Source organism: Tupaia chinensis, unplaced genomic scaffold (assembly GCF_000334495.1).
Source record: "Tupaia chinensis unplaced genomic scaffold, TupChi_1.0 Scaffold000238_1, whole genome shotgun sequence".
In the NCBI taxonomy this organism is placed as follows: domain Eukaryota; kingdom Metazoa; phylum Chordata; class Mammalia; order Scandentia; family Tupaiidae; genus Tupaia; species Tupaia belangeri.
Genome location: NW_006159716.1, coordinates 7,764,293 through 7,787,843, shown reverse-complemented (window position 1 = coordinate 7,787,843; position 23,551 = coordinate 7,764,293). Strand labels below are relative to the sequence as shown.

General features: G+C 48.2%; 1 protein-coding gene across 1 annotated transcript in view; it reads left to right on the top strand.

Annotated features, from left to right (window-relative positions):
• The window catches only part of TBC1D22B (TBC1 domain family member 22B), a gene marked incomplete in the record, with an annotated part of 102,702 nt that overhangs the window by 52,605 nt on the left and 26,546 nt on the right, over positions 1-23,551 (top strand). Inside the window, 2 exon segments of the mRNA XM_014587860.2 lie at positions 3,635-3,749; positions 23,191-23,297. Coding sequence (XP_014443346.1) covers positions 3,635-3,749; positions 23,191-23,297 — 222 coding nt within the window.

Below are 23,551 nucleotides of genomic sequence, written 5' to 3'. Positions count from 1 at the left end.
GAAAGGGAAATTGAGAAAGCAAGCCACCAGGGCCAGGACTTGAACTGCGGTCAACCATGTTGGAGTCCAGGACCCTTAACCACTATACCATCTGCCGGCCCTTTAATTACGTTTTTAGCTGTTGGGTCATCAGGAAAGTCATGATGCATTTTTGTGTTTAAAAAAAAAACATAGAAAAATACATCATGACTTTTCTGATGACCTAATAGCTAGGTAGTCTTCTTTTTTTTAAGAATTATTTTATTAGAGGACCAGCAGTTAGCATAATAGCTATGTTACTGAACTCCCATGTAGTTGACCATGTTCTGAGTCCCGGACCCTGTGGCTTAAACTCACGCCAGGCGCAAGTGCGTGCGTGACCAAGATCCCAAGAGGAGAAGGGATTGCGGCGTGGCCATCTCCCCTGGGGGGTGATTTCTCGCTTTCTGTCTCTATGTCTCTGTCTGTCTGGCAAGCACACACACCCTATAGCAAAAACCTCTCCAAAAAGAATTATTTTATTTAACTTTCTTTCTTTATTCATTCATTCATACATACATACATACCAGAGAGGGACAGAGTGAGAGATGGGACAGGGGGTGAAGGGAGGAAAGCAAGCCACCAGGTCCAGGACTCAAACTGCGGGTGGCCATGTGGGAGTCCAGCACCCTTACCCACAGTGTCGCCTGCTGGCCCTGCTAGATGGCATCTTAAGAAGAGTGAAAATGTTAACCCAAGGAGCAGAGGACTAAGGAGCACTGGCTGTTGAGAGGCTCGCTTTGCCAACCTGAAACATGCTCGAGGACTGACTGTATTGAATCAGAATTACCAACACTAGCAGCAGAGGTATAGGAAAACCTTCACGGATTGTCCTGTCCACTCCTCTCTATAGGGGAGTATTCTAGACTTTTTCTATACTGAGGTTGCCACAGTCTCCCCAGAGACCCAGACTGGATGATTCTCCCATTCTCATCTCCTTGGCATTTCCTCTTGTGTAGTGAGTGTCTGCCCTGTCCAGTCCTCACTAGGAGAGGGGTTATTGAAGATTCCCTGATGCCAGACAGCTCACTTCCATACACCTGACCGTCGTTAAAGCCAGTCATCAAAGATCTGTGTGTTCACTGGAGGCCCCGGTGCAGAGAAGCCTCGTCAGTCCTTCAGAGAATGATCTGGAGAAGCTTCTTAACAGTGGGTCCAGGTAGACACAGGCCATGAGAAGTGCAGAGAAACTGAATGGGACAGGGAGGTCTTGAGCTTTTCTTGAACAAAAATGGGTCTAGCAGGGGACTACATTTTTTTTTTTTTGGAGAGGTTTTCGCTATAGGGCGCGTGCGCTCGCCAGACAGACAGAGAGAGACAGAGAGATAGAAAGCAAGAAATCACCCCCCAGGGGGGATGGCCACGCCGCAATCCCTTCTCCTCCATTCTCCTCTTGGGATCCTGGGCACGGACGCACACGCGCCCGGCGTGAGTTTAAGCCGCCGGGTCCGAGACACGAACCGCGGTCGACTACGTGGGAGTCCAGCGACATAGCCATTACGCTAACTGCTGGTCCCGGGACTACATTTTCTTTTGAGAGATTTTTGCTATAGCGTGCATGCGCTCACCAGAAAGACAGAGAGAGACATAGAGACAGAAAGTAAGAAATCACTCCCCAGGGGGGATGGCCACACCGCAATCCCTTCTCCTCCATTCTCCTCTCGGGATCTTGGGCACGCACGCACACGCGCCTGGCGTGAGTTTAAGCCACCGGGTCCAAGACTTGAACCACGGTCGACTTCATGGGAGTTCAGCAACATAGCCTTTACACTAACTGCTGGTCCTGGGGGGGACTCCATTTTCAAGAGAGGGCAAGGGGTGATTTAGCAACAGAAAGGAGTGTGAGAGGCAGAAGGCCCTGAGTAACGGTAGACACACGGAAGGATGTCACACCCTCCCCCTCACCCACAGAGAGCAAGTGGGTAAGGCCAGCTCACTGGTGGGCTGTGCTTTGATTTCACTGCCCACGAGGCAGGAGTGTTGACAGTGGAGCGGTTTCTCAGCCCTCCGCCAGCTGGAAGGCGACTCGGCGGTCTGTGACACGGCGGCTGGAAAACCTCCTCTGCTGTGTCTCTAGGTGCTGCACTCGTTTTCTGCTCTAGATAACCGTCTCCCGAACCTTGTGAGATTGCCGTTTGTTGGTCTCCCCGGGAGGCTTTCTGCCTTGCACCTGCCTGGGAGGACCTCCTTGCTCTGACTGCAGGGCTGGGGTCTGGGCTCCGCAGAGTCCTCGTGCAGAGCCCTTCGTTTCTGTCCCCCTGTACCCACTGCCCCTCCTGCCACCCCTCTGGCGTGGTGTCCTGAGGCCTGAAGCAGCCCAGGCAGAGCCGTTCTCAAGAGTGTGTCAGGCCCAGGAGTCTGGCCACCAGAAAGTTAAGTAGCGGGTATCATCGGGTTGAGAGAAGGTGGGAAGGGACACTTGGGGCCTAATGGAAGCAGGAGACTGTAGCCGAGTGGGATGGCAGAACGCTGGAACAGGACCATAAAGAGCTCTCCTTTGCATATACTCAATGGAATACTATTCATCCATAAAAAACAAAACCCTGGCTTTTGAAAGGAAGTGGATAAATATGGAAGACTTACTGCTGAGTGAAGCAAGCCATGCTATGAAGGGGAGTCATTGTATGTCCCCACTTAATATATACCGAGTGTCTCCACTCTTAAAAAAAAAAAAAAATATATATATATATATATATGTATGTATGTATGTATTTGAAACCATACTGCTTCTGTTGTTACAGAGTTATAAAATTACACAAAATTATAAGACATATTTTGAACATTATCTTTAAAATTCAGTATTTTGAAAATTGTTTGTAAACTGTCAAGAATTATGGAGTATGAGCTAAAATTTTTTGCTATGCAAAGTAAATGTTTGTGGGAAAATGTAAAAAATAAATAAATGAAAGAAAAAAAAAAAAAGAGCTCTCCTTTGCCCCAGCCTAGCCCTGTGCTTTATCCCACAGGCTTTCCCGTGGCGTCTGGGCCGATTCCTCAGATTTCCAGGTGGAGGAGTTGTAGGATTTGGTCTGTTTGACTTTCTGTCCTTAGACAATGTCTGAGTTGTATCCTGATGTAGGAAGTGACTTCCTGTACGTACAGTCTGTCACTGCCCTTAGTCAGACGGAGGACTAAATCTAGATCTTCCTTCTCAGCAGGGAGAGAGGGAGGGTGGTAGAGGAGGGATTTCCTCTTCAAATCCTGTAATGACCAGGAGGTTGAGAAAAGGTTTCAGAACTAGGATGTTCTGGTAGCTTCCTCTTAGAAGTAGCAGAAGCATTATCTACAAGTAATAATGGCATGGCTTGAATGAATGACATCTGTGGCAAACCTTTAAGTCATTGTGTCACTGTCATCTCTCTTTTCAGTTTTATACCACAGTGACCTGATACCGAAAAGATAACAAAGGGCAAGAAGTAGCCACCCCCATTTGAAAACAACCAGTGTGTTAGAAACTGTTTGCATTTATAGACTCCCTTGGTTCCATGGTAATTTCACACTTTCCAAAGCTTCTATGCCCACCTCGAGATAAATTGTGACACAGGTAAACAAGGGAGGGAGGGAGTGTGTCCCCATGGTTTAACACTCATGTCGTCTTTCTTTCTCGTTTTCCCAGATCTTTGAAAGAATTCTGTTTATTTGGGCCATCCGACACCCTGCCAGTGGGTACGTCCAGGGAATTAATGACCTGGTCACTCCGTTCTTTGTCGTCTTCCTCTCAGAATATGTGGGTAAGATGCGTGAGTCCCAAGTTGAACAAGCTATCGCCCCTTCTTATCCGCCATCTGTTTGTTTGTTTTTCCAAGTGACCCGCCATTAGTATGTCTTGCTGAAAAAGAGAGAGTGCCTTTGGCATACACAGCCAAACCCGTTTCGACAGCAGAAGCAGCCCGGAATTTATCCTTTGAGATGGTCACAGATCTCTCCTAAAAAGGCCTGCTTTGTCACAGAAGGACCAAATTAATATGCTTATGTTCTGCTGTAAACAGAGGCTTTGATGGTTTGTTTGAGGTTATTTGGGGATTATTTTGAACTCCTCTCAAACTGAGCCTCTCATCCAGGAAAGCTGGAACTTTAGATTGGACGTCAGGCCCTCACACGTCAGCACTCAGGCTGTCTCTTCGGGGCAGGATGTGGACATGTACGGGACAGAAGGTGGTGGCACCGGAGTCCGGCTCGTTTTGGAGGTGAAGGGAGGGCCCAGGACAGCTGCTGGACTTTGATTTCTCTCCGCTTCATCCTCCCTTCCTCTTCTGGAACCTCGTTACTTGCAGGAGGGATTAGTTTCATGGTAGCAGTTGGTTTGCTTACGGTCCCAGCCTCCTCCTCCAGCCAGAGAGCCTTAAAGGGAGTTGAGGATCCTGCTTCTCCTTTTGCTTTCCTCAGTCACTTGTGCTTAGAGGTTCACAGGAAAATGCTCTGCTCCCTTATCTGAGTAGGGAAAAGCTTGCTGAGGAATAAGAACATCCAAGAAGACCTTAGGAAAGCATTTCAGGGGCCGGCAGGTGGCATGGTGGTTAAGGGTGCTGGACTCCCACATGGCCGACCAGGGTTTGAGTCCCAGACCTGGCGGCCTGCTTTCTCACTTTATCTCTCTCTCTCTCTCACTCACTCTGTCCATCTCTGGTCAAATTAAAATAAATAAATAAAGTTAAATAAAATAATTATTAAAAGAAAAACTATATCAACTGATCCCTCCTTTCACAGATGAGGGGTCATGAGATTCTTTACTAGTGGCAGGTCAGAAACTAAACTCCTTTTCTTTGGACTTTGAGGGCAGTGGGTTATTGTGCTTTTTGGAAGAAGCCGTTTTGGAGGGTGTAGAGAGGAAGATGAGAAGTGGGCAAGAGTGAAGCCCCTTGGAGAGGGGGGCATAAGAATTGTCACACTTGGTTGGAACTAGCAGATGGCGTAATGGTTACATTGCTGGACTCCCACGTAGTTGACTGTGGTTTGAGGCCCAGACCCTGTGACTTAAACCTCACGTCAGGCACATGTGTGTACGTGCCCAAAATCCTGAGAGGGGAAGGGATTGTGAAATGGCCATCCCCGTTAGGAGGGGGATGTGATTTCTCACTTTCTGTCTCTCTGACTAGCGCATGTGCCCTATAGCAAAATCTCTTCAAAAAAAAAAAAAAAAAGAAAGAATTGTCATACTTGGTCCATCTTATTCAGGTTTTCTGATGGGGCTCAGAGGGATAGTGTTCTGGACATAAATGAGACTGTCTCAGAAAGTTAAGACACCCTAAGAGCATCCCTTATTCTGCATAAGAGGCACAGCCAGGATGCAAGGTCACTCTTCACACTCCGTCAGGTGGTCCTAGTAGCAAGCAAGACTAGTTATAGTTTAGCTTCCAAAAACATGTTAAGAAAGCTGGGAACCAGCAGTTAGCGTAACGGCTATGTCGCTGGACTCCACGTAGTCGACCGCGGTTCGTGTCCCGGACCTGGTGGCTTAAAACTCACACCGGGCGCGTGTGCGTGCGTGCCCAAGATCCCGAGAGGAGAATGGAGGAGAAGGGATTGCGGCGTGGCCATCCCCCCTGGGGGGTGATTTCTCGCTTTCTGTCTCTCTATCTCTCTCTGTCTGTCTGGCGAGCACACGCGCCCTATAGCGAAAACCTCTCCAAAAGAAAAGAAAGCTTTTTTGTTTTCTTATTTTAATTTTTCCCCCCAGAGGACATGGGGGCTCGCCTGAGAGATAGAGGAGAGAAAGAGAGAAAGAGAAAAGGTACGACCCTCCCATAGGGGGTAGTCATGCTATAGTTCTTTCTCCTCCATTTCTCGTCCTTTTAAGATTTGGGCCTGCTTGCACACATGCCTGGCATGTTTTTTCAAGCCACCAGGTCCAGAGTTGCCACCATGCTGTCAGCCGTGTGGGATCCAGCCACCCTAACCATCACAGGCTGGCCCAAGAAAGCTTTTCCTAGAAGACTTTTTCATCTCTATCCCCCTCCCCATTCATTAGTAGGTCAATTTTTGAGGCAGCTTAATTCTGTTGTATTATTTATTAGGGGAGTAGTTCAACTGATGGATTGGGTCTTTGAGTTACATCTTGCAGTTGTAATTTTCTAAAATAGTATTAAAGGTTGAGCCTATGAAGGCATTAACCTTAGTCTGCATTTGAAGTCTAAATACTGGCGGAAAATCTTGGCCACCATATTAGGCCAGTTAAAAGTAATCCTCAGCGGATGCAGTTCTGATGGGATATGAATGATCTTGTCAGCGGCCACTTTTATCGTGTACCAAACTTGACTTTCTGCAGCCTCTGATCCCGGTGCTAACTCAGCCCCTCAGTCCCATCAGCTACTGCACCTTTCTGTGAAAAATATGGCAGCTTTCTGACACTGGTGTTTGGTTGCTCGTTCCCCCCAGTGAAATCACTGCTGACCCACCCAACACTGACGTAACAAAGAGGGGGCCTCTCCGCTCTTCTTACGGGCTGGTCTGGGCACGGCTGCCTTTAGTTTCACCTCCACAGGAGCACCTCCTAGATCTAGGAATATGCAGCGGGTTGTCTTTTGACGTGTACAATACAGTGTGGTCATGTTTAGACACCGCGTTAATTCTGCAGGTCTGGAATTTGCACAACTAAAACTTCATATGCACCATAAAGCGGTTCCCATTTCCCCTTCACTGCAGCCCCTGGCAGCCACCATTCTACTCTGTCGCTGTGAGTTTGGCTATTTTAGATATGTCATACACGGTTATGTGCCACAAGGTGCCGTTTTGGTCAGTTGGCGGACCACGTGTATGATGTTTGTCCTGTAGGAACATGGGCGCTGTGCCATGTAGCCTGCGCGTGTAGCCATGGCATCGAGGTGTGTGTAAGCACATGCTGTGATGTTTGCACACCGGAATTGCCCAACGAGGCATTCTCAGAGCATGTTTCTGAGCTAAGGGATGCATGGCTCGAGTGGACTCGTGCAGTACGTTTCCTTCTGTAACTGGCTTACTCACTTAGCCGCCCTCCGGGTTCATGCAGCTGAGCTTTAGAATCAGCTCGTCAAATGGTCTCCCTCTTATCCTGTCGCTGGTCTATTCTCTCCTGCTTTTACGGATGAGTACCCGCACCGGCTTCGTGCGCTGTGTCACGCTGGTTGTGAAACAGTCGAAAACAGAGATCTAGCGGCTCCCCTCTGAGTTGATAAAGACGTTGTCTAAAGCTAGCCTGGCCTTCAAGCCACTCGTTTGTCTGCTGAAGTCAAATGGTCCCGTAAAAGTGGGTCCTCTGCAGTAAGCCAGCTGCGTCCGGGTTCAGAAGCGACAGTGCTGGAGGGTCACCCCCGGGGAGATGCAGTCTTTGGACGATTGTCCCTGAGACTGGAGCCTGCCTCTAGACTGACTTTGAAGCACTTTTAGGCTTAGGCAGCATTATCACTCTGCTCTGAGCTCACGAAGGTCCGATATATGGACAGTGTGGTAGTCATCAGAATAGACCGCCAGCAGCCACTGCTGAAGTGACGCGGGTGAGGAAATCGTGTGGGAGAGCTGACCTCATGATGGGTCCTGTTTTCAAAAGACAAAGAGTTGTGCCAGGTGATTTCTTTGAGTGCAGAACGAAATGCCAGCTGTCCGACAGCGTCCTTTTCTGCTGCAGGAAGGAGTGGCCCTGTAGGTCCTCATTTTGGGTGGCACATGATGGCAGTGAGCTCCCACACAGGGAGCCCTTCCCGGACCACTGGCTCTTGTATGTCATTCCCTCCTGGATGTATTCTAGGTGACCAGTTAGGATTAGCTTGGCTGCCTGTGACAAGGAACCCCACATCATCGTGCCCTGAGTAAGACGGAAAAGCTGCCCTCGCATTGAAAGCCCAGGGATAACTAGTCTGGGGCGTATACGCCGCCGCGAGGTACCGGGAGCCTGGGTTCCTCGCGCCCCGTCGTCTTCAGCACATGGTTTCTTTCTCGTGATTCGACGTGGTATCTTGTGGGACCAGCAGATGGTGTGTGGTTATGCCTCTGAACTCCCACATATTTGACCGTGGTTCGAGGCCTGGACATCGGGACTTAAAACTCATGCCAGGCGTGTGTGTGTGTGTGTGTGTGTGTGTGTGTTTGTGTGTGTGCGCCCAATATCCCGAGAGGAGAATGGAGAAGGAATTGAGGCATGGCCATCCCCCCAGGGGATGATTTCTCGCTTTCTGTCTCTCTTTTCGCTGCAGCTTAAAACAAAACTCTCTCTCTAAAAAAAAAAAAAAAAAAAAAAAAAGTATTATGTGGCCCAACCACATCTATTGGGTTGTTGGAAAAGTCATGATGCAGTTTTGTATGGAAAAATACGTCATGACTTTTCCGACGACCCAATATATTATAACTCATAGGAGGAAAGAAAAAAAGGCATATTTCTTCTGTTTAGAGATAGTTCCCAAAGCTGTAAATGGCACTTATACTTAATCTGTTTTTTAGTCCTTTTTTTTTTAAGAATTATTTCGTGAATTTTATTTATTATTAGTTTTTAATTTGAGAAAGGAAGAGAGAGAACGTGAGAACGCAAGCCACCAGGTCTGGGACTTGAACTGGGGTCAGCCCTGTGGGAGACCAGTACCTTAACTACCACGCCACCTGCTGGTCCCATGCTTGAATCTGTTTTGTCTGAATGTAGTCGTTCGGTTACGCCTAGTACAAATGAGGGTAGAAACCAAGTGTGTCCCAGGTGGTCAGTACCCTATGGTCCTTTCACCACAGAGGAGGGAGGGAGCAGTTATTTGCAGACAACTGGCAGTCTTTCTTGCCCTTAGGCTCCTCAGGCCCTCCCTCAGCCGGTCACCCTTTTCTCTCAGTTGACAACACTCCCTGTCCCTTCGTTGGGAATGCTAAGAATTGTTCATGATTCTCTCTTGTCAGTCTTCTAAATTCAATCATTTAAGAAGTTCTGATGATTTTAGGTCTTTTGCAAAATGTTCCTGAATCTGTTGGTCACCTCCATTCCTCCAGTGACTGCCCAAGGTCAGGCCTGAATTGCTAAAATAGCCAAGCATTGTTTTCCCATCAAACTCTCTTCCACACACTGATGAGTCCAGGCAACTTCCCTGTGGAACTCCCTCCCTGGGCTGGCCCGTGGCACAACAGGTAAGCCTGTGCACAAAGAGCTGGATGCCACGTAGCCGAACACAGATCAAGTCCTGGTCCCAGAGCTCAAAAAACACACCGGGGACATGTGCTTGTGTGCCCACAATATGACAGAATGGAGAAATGAAGAAAAAAAGGATTGTGATGTAACCACGCCTTATTGGGAAGTGCGTGTACTTCCTCTCTCTCTCTCTCTCTCTCTCTCTCTCTCTCTCTCTCTCTCTCTCTCCCCCTGTTTCTGACAAGTGCACACCCCGTCTGACAATTAAAACCAAGGGGGTAGGGCCAGCAGGTGGCATGGTGGTTAAGGCACTGGACTCCCACATGGCCGGCCATAGTTTTAGTCCTGGACCCTGGGGCTTGAAAATCATGCCAGGTACCTGTGCATGCATGCCCCAAATCCCAAGAGAATGGAGGAGGGATCATGGCATGGTCATCACCCCTCAGGGGTGATTTCTCACTTTGCCTCTCTCTGTCTCTCTCTAACTAGCTCATGCACCCTATGGCAAAAACCTGAAAAAAAAAAACAATTACTTGGCATCCCCATACTTGCAGATTAAAATGTCCAGGTTCTCTAACTCGGCATGCAAGGCCTGTGTGGTCCTGCTCCCTGCCTCACCGCTTAAACTCAGCAATCCAAAATCGACTCTCTTTGTTTAATTGCCAGAGGATGCGTGAAGAGGGAAAGCACTTCCCAATGAGGTGCGGTCATGCTGCAGTCCTTTTCCCTTCATAATCTACATCCTGTCAGGATTTTGGGCACACATGCACACGTACCCAGCATGTTTTTCAAAAAAATTTTTTTAAAAAAAATCTTATTTTTCAAATGAGGTGAGGAGGTAGTCTCTCTCTCTTTTTAAAAAAATTATTTTACTTCATTTACTTATTTTAATTTGATCAGAGAAGAACAGAACAAGAGTAAGAGAGAGAAAGTGAGAAAGCAAACTGCCAGGTCTGGGATTCGAACCATGGTCAGCCATGGGAGTCCAGCACCCTTAACCACCACACCACCCACCAGCCCCCACATTTTTCAAGAGGGTACATGTCCTCAAGGGACAGAGATAGAAAAAAGGAGAAGAAGAAGACACACCTGTGGGGAATGTCCACGCAGCAATCCCTCCTCCTCTGTTTCTTTGGTTGGGAATTTGGGCATGCACACGTGTGCCCAGCTTGTTTTTCTAACCACTTGAACTGGCCCTGTGGGATCCAGCTGCCTTAACCACCATGCTACCAGCTGGCCTGTGCCCAACATGTTTTTAAGCTGCCAGGCTGGAATTCAAACTAAGGTCAGCCATGTGGGGTCCAGTTTCACCTCCTCAGCTTAACTGCTGCACTACTCGGTCAGCCCCCAGAATTGACCTTTTCAATCCAATGCTTTGTCCTGTACCCTTTTTCATCACAGAGTTCATCTTAATCATCCTTTAAGACTCCCTCCCCTTCTTCCTGGAGACCTCCCGAGACACTCCCCCTGCCCACCCACCAGCCCAATGGTTTTACGTCCATGGACTGGACACTGCTTCTGTAGGACCGCACGCCACTTACTCCTGGTTTCCCACCTGCCCTCTGCCTCCAGGCTGTATGATTCTTGGAGGCCAGAGACTATTTTGAAGATCTTTATATTCCCAGGGCCTTCATTTTGGAATCTAAAAGAGATCTGCCACACATGTCTAGATGAATGAGAGAATGGCAGTCCCGCGATAACTTTGAAGACGCTCAGAACTGAGTATAGCTTTGCTGGGCTTGGCCACTGGAGGGCAGCGAATGACAGTTTTCTGATAACCGAGCTAAATTAGCCAGAAGTTCCCTTACTCAGGGATGGAGATGGAGTGCCACCACCCATCGGGCAAGTGTCTGGTGAGCACTGGGCCCAGCACGGCTCTAGGCACTGGGGTTCTGACCACAGACTAAGCAGACAGAAGGCCCGCCTCCACCTGTAGGTATTCATTTACGGAAAATGAAAGTGTATGGTCCCCAGAAGTCGTGTACAAGAATATTCCTAGCAGCTTTATTCATAGAGACAAAATCCAAAGACAGCTCTAACATCTGTTCATAGAAGGACAGATGTTCAGAACTGAAGCAGCACTCAGCAGTAAGGGGGAACACACTTGATAAATGCCAGGATGCGGAAGGATCTCAGAAACCGATAAGCCGAACAGAAGTCAGATACCAGAACAAGTACCCATCATGTGGTCCCAAACATATGGAGTTCAAAACCAGGCAAAGATAGACATGAACAGTTTGTCCGCAGTGCAGATTGACTGGGATGGGACCGAGGAAACTGTCTGGGGTGATGAAAGTGCTTTCTGTTTGGACTGGGCAGTTTTTCACCACAAATGTAGACACGTGTCAAAGCATGTAGAACTTAGCATGTATGTGTAGTTTACTGTATGTACATTATAGCTAAAAAATTTCCTTTCTTAAAGAGTTTAAATTCTGGGGCCAGTAAATGGTGTAGTTATGTCACTGGACTCCCACATGCCAACTGCAGTTCGAGGCCCAGACCTGGTGGCTTGAAAATCATGCTGGGTGCATGTGGATGTATGCCCAAGATTCCAGAAGGAGAAGAGATTGTGGCATGGCCATCTTCCCAAGGGGGTGCTTTCTCACTTTCCCACTCACTGTCTCTGTCTCTCTCTCCGGCAAGCACACATGCCCTATGACAAAAACTTCTAAGAAAAAAAAAAAAAGAAAAAGTTTAGATTCTGGTGGGCAGAAACAGACAATAAATTGGAAAAAAAAAAAAAGGTTAAGTATTAGTCAGATTGTGCAAAGTGTTATTGATAAAAACAAAACTAGAAAGAGGGACAGGGTTGCGCCATGTTGGCGAGGGTGGGAACACAAAGCAGGCTGGCTGGCTTTCTTTCTTTCTTTCTTTCTTTCTTTCTTTCTTTCTTTGGAGAGCTTTTTACTATAGGGTGCATGGTGGCTTACTTTCTTGCTTTCTCTCTCTCTCTCTCTTTCTCGCTCTCTCTCTCTCTCTCTGATTCTGTCCCTCTCTGTCAAATTCAAATAAATAAAATGAATAAATAAATAATGTTAAATGAAAAAATTCTTTAAACCCAAAGTCCTCACAGTGAAGGGGCTGTCGCTTGTCACCCCCTACCCTCAGTCACGCTCCTCAGGTCCGCGGAGCCTTGCCGTATCCGCTCCTCGGCCATTGTGGCTTCTACTGCACCTCTGCTGTCAGTTTCTGGAAGGCCCATTCCCCACTTCCATCTGACTCTGTGCACGGCACCTGCCCCGCTCATCCTGTTTCATCCTTGCCTGCCGAGATTCCGAGGCCAGACCTGAAATGACCAGCTCCCACAGTAATAGTGGGTTTCCATTATTGTCTCAAAAAGATATTCTGGGTTTTTGGTTTTTGGTTTTTCAGTTGCTATAGGTCGTGTACACTCATCGGAGAGAGACAGAGAGAAGAAAAGAGAGGAATCACTCCCTGGGAGGCTGGCCACACCACAACGTCTTCGCCACCATTCCTCTCTTGGGATTTTGGGCGTGCACACACATGCACCCAACATGTGTTTCAAGCTCCCTGGACCAGGACTCAAACCACCTAGTCAGCCATGTGGAATCCAGCCACCCTAACCATGCCACTGGCTGGCCCACCTTTTTTACATTTATGAACTTTATACAGGTTAAATATTTCTTGTCCCAAATGCTTGGAAGCAAAAATGTATCATATTTTGATGTTTTTGGATTTTGGAATATTTGTACACACTTAATGAGATTTTTCAGGGCTAGGACCCAAGTATAAATGTGCAATTCATTTATGTGTCATATATATCTTATACACCTAGTCCAAAGGTAACTGTCAATATATATGATACTTGTTAAGATAGCATCTTGCTGCTACCAACCACATGAGGTCAGGTGTTGAATTTTCTCCTTTGGTGTCATGTTTGCATTCAAAAAGTTTCAGATTTTGGAGCAGTTTAGATTTTAGGTTTTTGGATTAGGGATGCCCAACTTGTGCTGAACTACAAAGTGTACCTTCAAAAGTGCCTCTATACTATGAGGGGACTTCAGAACGTTTGTGGAAAATAGAATCAAAGTTTGAGTTTGTTTTAGGACCAGCAGATGGCATAATGGTTATGTCGCTGGACTCCCACATGGCCGACTGCAGTTCGAGACTTGAAACTCACGTTGGGCGCATGTGCATGCGTGCCCAGGGTCCCGAGAGGAGACGGAAGGAGAAGGGATTGCGGCGTGGCCACACCACTGGGGGTGATTTCTCTCTGTCTCTCTTTCTCTGTCTCTCCTGCAAGCACTCATTTCCTATAGCAAAAATCTCTCTCTCTAAAAAAAGTTTATTTTAATGCACATTTTTAAAATCTATGCATCGTTTTCTCATCATATGCATTTCACACGGACTTTTTGAAGACCCCGTATGTGCACAGCACTCCTATCCAGACGTGGGACTTCTCTCCCGCCTCAGAATTCCTCTGCCTCCGTCCTCTCTTCCCCCAGCCCCACAAGGGTAACAACTTCACTGACTTCTAACACCTAGATTAGTTTTGCCCACTCCTAAACTTTATCTAAATTGAATCATGCAGTAAGGATTTTCCATTTTAATGCCGTTGGCTTGCAGGGAGCTGGGGGGTCGATGCTGCATTTTTTTTTAGCACCCACCCTATCTGGGACTCCAACCTTTTCCTCAAGGTGCCTTCTGGCCCCATCTTCACAGACGAAGCAGCCGCATATGTGATAGGCAGGTGAGGAATATCTGAGGTTCTTCCCAACAACAGACGTACGTCAAGGACTTCAGGAAAGTTCATGAAAAACAGAACTAAAATACAGGTTTATTTTGGCACGAAACCTTGTGAGACCCCCGTATTGTCTTTTCATACTCCGCATCTTCCACAAGCTTTTCGAAGCCCCTGTGTACATATAGAGCTACCCCAGGCCGAGCACTGAGCTGAGCTGCCTTCGGCCGACACCTAAGAGCAGCGCGTGCGTGGGGCTGTGTGCTGCTGGGCCTCCTGTCATTGCAGGGCAGCTCTCCAAGGACAGGCCGTGGCCCGTCACCTCTGGGTCTATGTGACCAGCCTGCCCTTCTCCCTGGCAGTGAGCTGAGCAGGGGGCGGCTCCCGCTCGCGTGTGTGCATGCACGCTCGTGCTCGCGCGTGCTCTCTCTCTCATCTGACCTGGGAAGAAGTGAGGCATTGTAACAGGAAAGGGTGAGGTGGACCGCGCGTTTCTGTCTGAGCCTGGGTGAGGCGCCCCTTGAGCAGCTGACTCTGGGGACCCTAGAGCCTGTTCCTCTCCACAGTGTCTTGGCGATGGAAGGTTAAGTGTGCGGGGGACCTTGTTGTCCGCTCGCCCCCGTAACCGGAATACTCACTGAGTTTGGGTTCTTGTGATCTGGAGTCCTGCAGCCAGCTCCAAGAGCCTGACTTCACCAGAGCAACTATTTGGTAAAGAAGAGTAAAATGAGAACCTATAGAGGATAGAGAAACTTGGTGGTATGTGGGGCTTTTTGAAGAATTATTTTATTTAACTTTATTATTATTATTTTCCAGTTTGATCAGATAGAGAGAGATAGAGGGAAAGTGAGAAACAAGCCACCAGGTCCAGGACTTGAACCACGGTCAACATGTGGGAGTCCAGAGCCCCTACCACCACCTGCTAACCCTAGTATGTGGTTTCTAAAATTAGTTTTGACCAGGGTCACATGACACAGGGAAGTGTAGGCCACCCCACATCGAGTAGACAGGGTTCATGTGTCTTTCCAAGTTAATAGTCACCGCCCTGATTGACAGGCTCGGTCAGGAGGGCTCCAGGGTGAGCTGCTTCTCTGTGTCATCCAAGGGCACGTCCCCTCCAACAGTCAGGCACACGGGCCTCCTGAGGCAGAACCGCCGCCTCTTGTGGGAACCGCAGAATAAGTCTTTCCTCAAACTGTCCCCTCTTCAGAGACCAGCTCTCCTCGCTCTGTCAGGTGGTTTGTCTCAGGTTTTAGCTGAGTGGCTTTTGCTCTCCATACAAAAGGTTTGCAGTGGCATCAGCGTCTCAGCCGCTGCCAGCAAGGACCATGTCAGGTAGCCACACCTAGTGGTATTTCGTATTGTGTTTGAACCATTTCACAATTTCTTTAAAGAATTATTTATTTTATGGATCATTGTTTTTTGTTTTTGTTTTTGTTTTTTTAATTTGCTATAGTGTGCTATCCAGAGAGAGACAGAGAGAAAGAGAGAGAGGAAGTAAGAAAGCAAGCCACCAGGTTCGGGACTCGAACTGCAGTTGGCCATGTGGTAGTCCAGCATTTTAACCATCTGCTGGTTTAACCAAGGTCCCCCGCACACCATCTGCTGGCCCCCCACTTCACAGTTTTTACATAGACATGATCAGATGAAGTCCTGATATTTTTTCTTTTTCTTTTTCAACTTTATTTATTTTTAAATTTTATTTTGACCAGAGAGGGACAGAATGAGAAATAAAGAGAGAGAAAGTGAGAAAGCAAGCCACCAGGTCTGGGACTCGAACCATAGTCACTCATGTGAGAATCCAGCACCCCTAACCATCACACCAACTACTGGCCCCTCCTGATACTTTTCTTGAAACTATGTTTTTCTAGATGAAATATTTAAGCTTCTGTTTCATAAGGTACTTTAACCATCTGACTGAAAAGCTTTATTTCTTTTTTCGGTTTACTTTTTTTTTTTTTCCTTTTTTTCGGAGAGATTTTCGCAATAGGGCTTGTGCGCTCGCCAGACAGACAGAGACAGACATAGAGACAGAAAGCGGGAAATCACCCCCCAGGGGGCATGGTCACGCCACAATCCCTTCTCCTCCATTCTCCTCTCGGGATCTTGGTCACGCACGCACACATGCCCGGCGTGAGTTTTAAGCCACCGGGTCCGGGACGCGAACCGCAGTCAACTACATGGGAGTCCAGCGACATAGCCATTACGCCAACTGCTGGTTCCCTTTCGGTTTACTTTTGTGATCAGAAAATACCATGTAAGGTATTCGTATGAGTCCAGGTGTAAAGAAACCACGAATCGGGTTACGCAGAGGTCTGGGGAAGTAGGACGGCCACCTCCAGGGTGCCTCGGGTCCTCGAAGCTGCCAGTCAGGCCGATTCATCCCACAGATCACAAAGTCGGATTGCCCTGGAGTCACAGGTGGCTCCTCAGAAATGCCTGGGGCTGTGAACAGACAAGTTACTCTTGGCAGTTTAGGCAAAATCCGTACTTTCCAAAGCTGTCAGGGAGGTTTTGACACCTTCATTAAGTGGTTTGAGGCCCAGGACTCAAAGTTCTCAGAAAAATAAACAGTTTGCCAGAGCAGCCACTCAAGGGCGTTTTATCAGCTAATAAATGGGCATGTTCTTGTCGAGCCCGGAGTGGGCGATTTGATTGCTATAAAGAGTGTTCAGGTCTCCTCCTCTCAGATGGTTTGCCTCTTACAATAGCCATAAAATGTCCCTTAAAATCGCGTCCCCCCAGCCTGGTCCTGCTGCTGTGTGCTCTGTCATGACAACTGCAGATGCTGCCCTCACTCGAGACTGTGCCGCCGGCACTGGTCCCGATTCAGCACCAATTACACGCTACGTTTCCTCGCGCGGGCGCTAATGACCCTTCTGAACAGATTTTCATGCCGAATGCTGCTCTTCAGAGAGCGCTTGCTCCTCGCTCTCTGCTGCTTTTTGCTGGTGCACTCAGCTCACAGTCTTCCACCGAACGTGTGAATTTTATCCTCCTAGCAGGAACAAGCGTAGAACTAAACTCTCCTTCCCACTCTTCAAAATGCTGGTGACATGGTGACTAGGGCCCCAGACTCCCACATGGCCAACCGTGGTTCAAGTCCCAGACCTAGCAGCTTGTTTTTTCACTTTCTCTCTCTCTGGTCAAATTTAAAAATAATAATAATAATAATAAATAAAGTTAAATAATTACTTTAAAAGGTGGGGGAAACAGCAGATGGCATAATGGTTACATCACTGGGATCCCACATAGTTGACTGTGGTTCTAGTCCCAGATTTGGCAGCTTAAAACTCACGCCAGGCGTGTGTGCATGCATCCCCAAAATCCCGAGATGAGAATGGAGGAGAAGGGATTTCAGCATGGCCACCTCCCCAGGGGATGATTTCTCACTCTCTCTCTCTCTTTCTCTGTCTCTCTGACAAGTGCATGCACCCTGTAGTAAAAAACTCTAAATAGTAATTTTTTAAAAAGGAAAAGAAATGCTGGTCAAGCATCCCAGCCTGTGAAAGCAGAGAGCTGGTGAGCAGACAGCGGGCCCAACTCAGGGCCCCCACACAGGCTCGGCACTGTCTGTCGGTCCTCTTGCTCTCCGGGCAGTTGCACGTTTGAAGCTGGTACAGTTGCTGAGAGTGGCACCCACCAACTCAAGCCTTAGGCTGTTGGTCAGCTTTTCCTCTTCAGAAACAAGAGGTGGAGATGGAAAGGTCGGAGGGCCGGCCCTGTAGTGCAGGGGTTACGTGCTGTGTGTAGAAAGCCAGCTGCCTCATCGCCAACTGCGGTTTGAATCCTGGCCCCAGCAGCTTGGAAAACACACTGAACACATGCATGCCTGAAATCCTGATGGGAGGGAAAATGGGAGGCAAAGGGATTGCAGTGTGATAACGCGCCCCCTTGAGGGGTGGGGGGTGCTTCCCATCTCTCTGGTAAGCACATGCACCCTCTGACAAAAGTGAAATCATTGGGAACCATCAGTTAGCGTAATGGCTATGTCGCTGGACTCCCACATAGTCGACTGTAGTTCGTGTCCCGGACCCGGTGGCTTAAAACTCACGCCGGGCGCGTGTGCGTGTGTGCCCAAGATCCCGAGAGGAGAATCTCCCCCCCAAAAAAAAAAGTGAAATCGTTGAAAAACAATTTTTAAAGAATTATTTTATTTAACTTTATTTATTTACTTATTTATTTTTTAAAGGTTTATTTTATTTATTAATTCATTTATTTTAATTTGGCGGGAGAGAGAGAGAGAGAGAGAAAGTCAACAGGTCCAGGACTCAAACCATGGTTGGCCATGTGGGAGTATCCAGCACCTTAGCCACCATGCCACCTGCTGGTCCCAATTATTTACTTATTTGTTTTAATTTGACCAGAGAAGGACAGAGTGAGAGAAAGAGAGAGAGGGAAAGTGAAAAGGCAAGCCTCCAGGTCCGAGACTCAAACCGTGGTCCGCCATATGGGAGTCTAGCACTCTTAACCACCATGCCACCTGCCAGCCTCAAAAATGGCCTTATTTTTAAGGTATGTTTTGGGGTGGCAGTCGTACCAGTTGAGATGGCGGTTGGCTGTGAATATCAGTTGCTTGTATGTGTTCTTCTGTAATAACTGCAGCAGCAATAACGGCGCCCTGCCAGTGCTTCGCACATCTTAGTGTACTTACTCAGTCTGTGCCGTGTCCTACCACACCGACATTGACATCACTGCTAGTGCCACCTTAACACGTGAGGCCTGGAGGCACACAGCAGGTGGTGAGAGCCAGGATTCAGCTCCTCAGTGTGACTCCAGTCAGCCCTTGCCCGTGTGCCATTCCGGCTGGCTGAGGCGGCAGCTCTGCTCCCCGGGGTCCTGGGGACCCAGGCCCTTCCTCTCTTGCAGCACTGCCACGTGTGGTTTCCAGTCCTGCAGGATTTCCGCTGCAGTGCTCTGCAGTCCCGAGTTGGACAGGACCCTTCATCTTAGTACGGAGCTCCAGATCTGTCTCTGGGAAATGTGAGGGAGTGGGGCTGGTGTTGGTCTTGGGCCTTCTTTTAGGTTTCATTTTTTTTCTTACGATATTATTCTAAAGAGGGAGCGGCTGCCTAGGATAGGTTAGTGTGAACAACCGTGCTCACTCCTAAGGAGAGGGGACGCCTCTATGCACGGTTGTGAGGCTGGCCCAGAGAGGTCTGCCTGCACCGTGACCCCTGCAGTCCTCACGCGGGTTCCCTCGAGGACAGTTCCTCAGAGCTCTGTTGCCGTGAGGGTTACAGGCAGCCTGAGTAGCCACTCTGTGGGGGAATGTAGCGTGGTGGAGGCACACCAGGGCCGTGATGAACCGGAGGTGCGCACAGCAGCATGGGAGAGTCGCAGAAATGTAACATGAACTGAAAAGAAAAAGGCAAACTCTGAGCAGGGGCTTATTGCCCAAAGTCGTTACATTAGACAGGTCAGTAGGCAGGCAGAGAGAGAGAGGGATAGGTGGGCGGGTGGATGGATGGACAGAGGCACCCCGAAAATATACTGCAGTGTAGATGTTTAAGTTAGGAAGAAAAGGAAAATGCTATTTCTTAGAAGGTTTTTTTTTTAAATATGATTTTTCAAATGAACTCATATATTGTCTGTATTTTTAGTTACTGTAAGCTTAGTATTGCTTTACAGAATCTTCTTTTTTGGTGATAAAAGGCAGGTGTAGTCCATTGTCTCTCTCTTTTTTTTTTTTTCCCTAAAATAATGTGCCTTGTTTTCCTGACTATAAAAATTTTGCTTATTGTAGAAATTTTGGAAAGTATAGTAAAGCTTAAAGAAAATAAAATTCCTGATCACTACGACCTGGGGAATAAACACTGTAAACCTTGTGATATATTTTGTTTTTCCTCTGAGCTTATATAAACACATATAAATATTGTATGTAAACTAGTTGAACGTATACCATAAATAATTTTGCACCTTACCCGTTTCCCTCACGCTGGGACAAGCTTTCCCGTGTCTTTGCAAGTCCCTCATAAACGTCGCGCACAGTGCCGGCCGTGCCTGCTGTGCCAGGCTCCGTGCTCAGCTCTTCCGTACGTCAGCTATGGCTGTACTCCACGGCAGGCCTGTAGGGCGTTCCCCAGGTCAGGGCTTTTCTCACAGAGCACTCCACCCTCCCCAAGATTTTTTTTTAAAATGCCCTTTGATGTCTATAAAAATGGCTCTTTAAACAGGAGAAGAGGGCCAGCTGGTGGTATGGTGGTTGAGGCAGCTGGGTTGCACGTTGATACTAGTTCAAGTCCCAGACCCAGCAGTTTGAAAAACTTAACCTCACTCATGCGCGTGTGCCCAAAATCCTAAAAGGAGAACGGAGGAGAAGGGATTGCAGTGTGACCTTCCCCCGTGGGAGGTGCTTTCTCACCTTCTCTGTCTCTCTGGTAAGTGTACAATCCTCTAGCAAATTAAAAAGAAACATGAGGGGACCAGCAGTTGGCATAATGTCTACATCGCTGGACTCCTCTATATCGACTGCAGTTTGAATCCCAGACCCAGTGGCTTAAACTCATGCCGGGCGCATGTGCGTGTGTGCCCAAGATCCCGAGAGGAGAATGGAGGAGAAGGGATTGTGGTGTGGCCATCCGCCCCCAGGAGGGATTTCTCACTTTTTTTCTCTCTGTCTCTCTCTGTCTGGCGAGCGGACGCGCCCTGTAGCAAAAACCTCTCAAAAAAAAAGAAACAACGGGAAAATCTGAGAGTTGTTGCGTGCTGTCACACGGGTTCAGAGACAGGTGTTAGCGATACTATAACTGAAAGGCCTGGACTCCGGATACATTGCGTCAGATGTCTGCCTCCCTGTAGCATGAGGGACTGCGGGGAGCATCCTGTTTTTTTCCAGTAGTTTGTGAGTTTAAGGAGAAAAGCTGCCTTCCGGGACCAGCAGTTAGCGCAATGGCTATGTCACTGGACTCCCATGTAGGCAACTGTGGTTCGAGTCACAGACCCGGTGGCTTAAACTCACGCTGGGCGCGTGTGCTTGCGTGCCCAAGATCCCAAGAGGAGAATGGAGGAGAAGGAATTGCGGTGTGGCCATTCCCCCCTGGGGTGTGATTTCTCGCTTTCTGCCCCTCTGTCTGGCAAGCACACACACCCCATAGCAAAAAGCTCTCCAAAAAAAAAAAAGGCTGCCTTCCGTGCACTCAAGGGCCAGAGCGCTGCCAGGCGTGCCCTCTGACAGGCATGCAGCGGCTCGTCCTGTTGTGCAGGGAGAGACTTTCTCACCACTTCGTGCAGGAAGGGGGAGTGTTTAACGAGGGCCGGGAAGAGAGCATCCCTCGGCCTTTTTCTTCACATTTCCTGATGGCTTCATAGTTCTCGCGTGGATCCTAGACCCGACAGTTTCTCACTCCTGCAGTACTTAGTTGGGATTTCCATGAGCAGCTAATCCATAGTCCTCGTAAAAAGAAGTCCCGTGGTTGGGGCAGCACATGCTGTAGTGGTTTCGTCACTGGACTCCCACGTGGCCGACTGCAGTTCGAGTCCTGGACCTGTGGCTTGAAACTCATACCAGGTACACACATGCGTGTGCACAGGTGCACGCATGTGTCCCCCAGATCCCTGGAGGAAAATGGAGGCGAAGGGACTGCAGTGTAGCCATCCCCCGGGGGAGGGATTTCTCTCCTTCCCTCCCCTTGTCTCTGTCTCTCCCTTTGACAAATGTACGTTACCTATGACAAAAAAGAAAAAAAAGGTTAGCTTAGGAAATGCTGAGTAAACAAATTAAGCAGATTTATTTAATGGAGAATTTCTTATAATTTTACAAATCTTCTTGTACGCTATAGTCTCTGTGAATCTCCTGTATGGGGATATTTAATGTGACATTTCTTCGCCATATTTGTTTAGAGAACTCCTTTTTTTAGAGTGCTTATAGGGTTGCTGTTTTGCAGAATCTTAAGAAACACGGATTTGGTGGAGTTAAATCCTAGGGACACCCACAGGTTGAGTTCATTCACATCCCTTCACTCCTGAGCGGCAGGACCATGAATCTGCCTTATCAGGTTTTAGGGGTCACATTTTTTTGAGAGAAATTTTTACTATAGATAGCATGTACTCGCCAGAGAAACAGAGAAAGAAAGTGAGAAATCACCCCCCAGGGAGGATGGCCACGCCACAAGTCCTCCTCCATTCTTGGGATTTGGGTCACGCACGCACATGTGCCTGGCATGAGTTATTTTTGTTTTGTTTTTTAAGGCCTTTCTTTTCTTTTTTTAATAATTATTATTTAATTTTATTTATTGGTTCATTTATCTATTTATTTTTTTAATTTGACCAAGGAGAGAGAGAGGAAGCAAGCCAACAGGTCTGAGACTTGAACCATTGTCGGCCATGTGGGAGTGCCCAATGCTTTAGCCACCACACCACCTGCTGGTCCCGAGGCCTTTTCTTTCTTTCTTTGTTTCTTTTTATTTTTAAAGAATTATTTTATTTAATTTCATTTATCTATTTAATTTTTAATTTTGACCGGAGAGGGACAGAGTGAAAGAGAGGGAAAGTGAGAAAGCAAGCCACCAGGACTGGGACTCAAACCACAATTGGCCATGTGGGAGTCCAGTACTCTTAACCACCATGCCGCCTACTGACTGCCCCCAGTATGAGTTTTAAGCTGCCGAGTCTAGGACTTGAACCACTGCTGACTATGTGGGAGAGGAGTCTAACGACATAACCATTACACCATCTATTGGTCCCAGGATTTCTTTTTTTTTTTTGAGAGATTTTCACTGTAGGGCGCGTGCGCTCGCCAGACAGACAGAGAGAGAGACAGAGAGACAGAAAGCGAGAAATCACCCCCCAGGGGGGATGGCCATGCTGCAATCCCTTCTCCTCCATTCTCCTCTCGGGATCTTGGGCACGCACACACACGCGCCCGGCGTGAGTTTTAAGCCACCGGGTCCGGGAGACGAACCGCGGTCGACTACGTGGGAGTCCAGCGACATAGCCATTACGCTAACTGCTGGTTCCCCCAGGATTTCATTTTTAACATGAACTAAGGGGGCTGCCTGGTCCTGGCTGTTCCCACTACCTGAAAGTGTGTTAGATCACTGAATTTCTGAAATCAGAATTTTCCCAGATCATCTCCAAGGAGCTGGGTATAGCTCATTGTGCATGAGGCCTGAAGTAGCAGTTTCTAGAACTGACGCAGAGGGAGAGAAAGATCCGTTGGACCCAGTGGGAGAGGTGGAAGGCACGGCCTGTTGAATATTATAACGAGGTCCTCGAGAACGTCTCTGGGGACCTTTGTCCACCTGACAGGAGGAATAGAGGGGAGGCCCCGGTCCTTGACATCAGGTTATCCTGGCTCTCCCCTGCTTTAAGGGCCCCCGTGAAGACACTAGACCCTATCCCTCTCTCTCCATTTTTAGATAAGACCGCTGGACTTTCTTCACCTTTTGTTTTACAGAAGAGGATGTGGAGAACTTTGACGTGACCAACCTGTCTCAGGACATGCTGCGAAGCATTGAAGCCGACAGCTTTTGGTGCATGAGCAAGCTGCTGGACGGGATCCAGGTGAGCGGCTTCGCCTGGACGTCTTGGTCCAGGGGCTCCCTGGCAGGCCTTGGATTTCCTCTTTGCTTTTCTGTGTGAGGCAGGGCCACCGCCCACATGGCTCCTCCTCCTCCCGGTCTCTCCATCTGTCTCTGTCATTAGCTTTACAGCTTTCACACAGTGTGGCCTGGCGTCCCCTGGAGTCCGAGGGCATCTCCGTGTTGCCCTGGCTCTGTCTCCAGGGCAGGCCGTTCCGGCCCCCGGGGCCCCCCGAG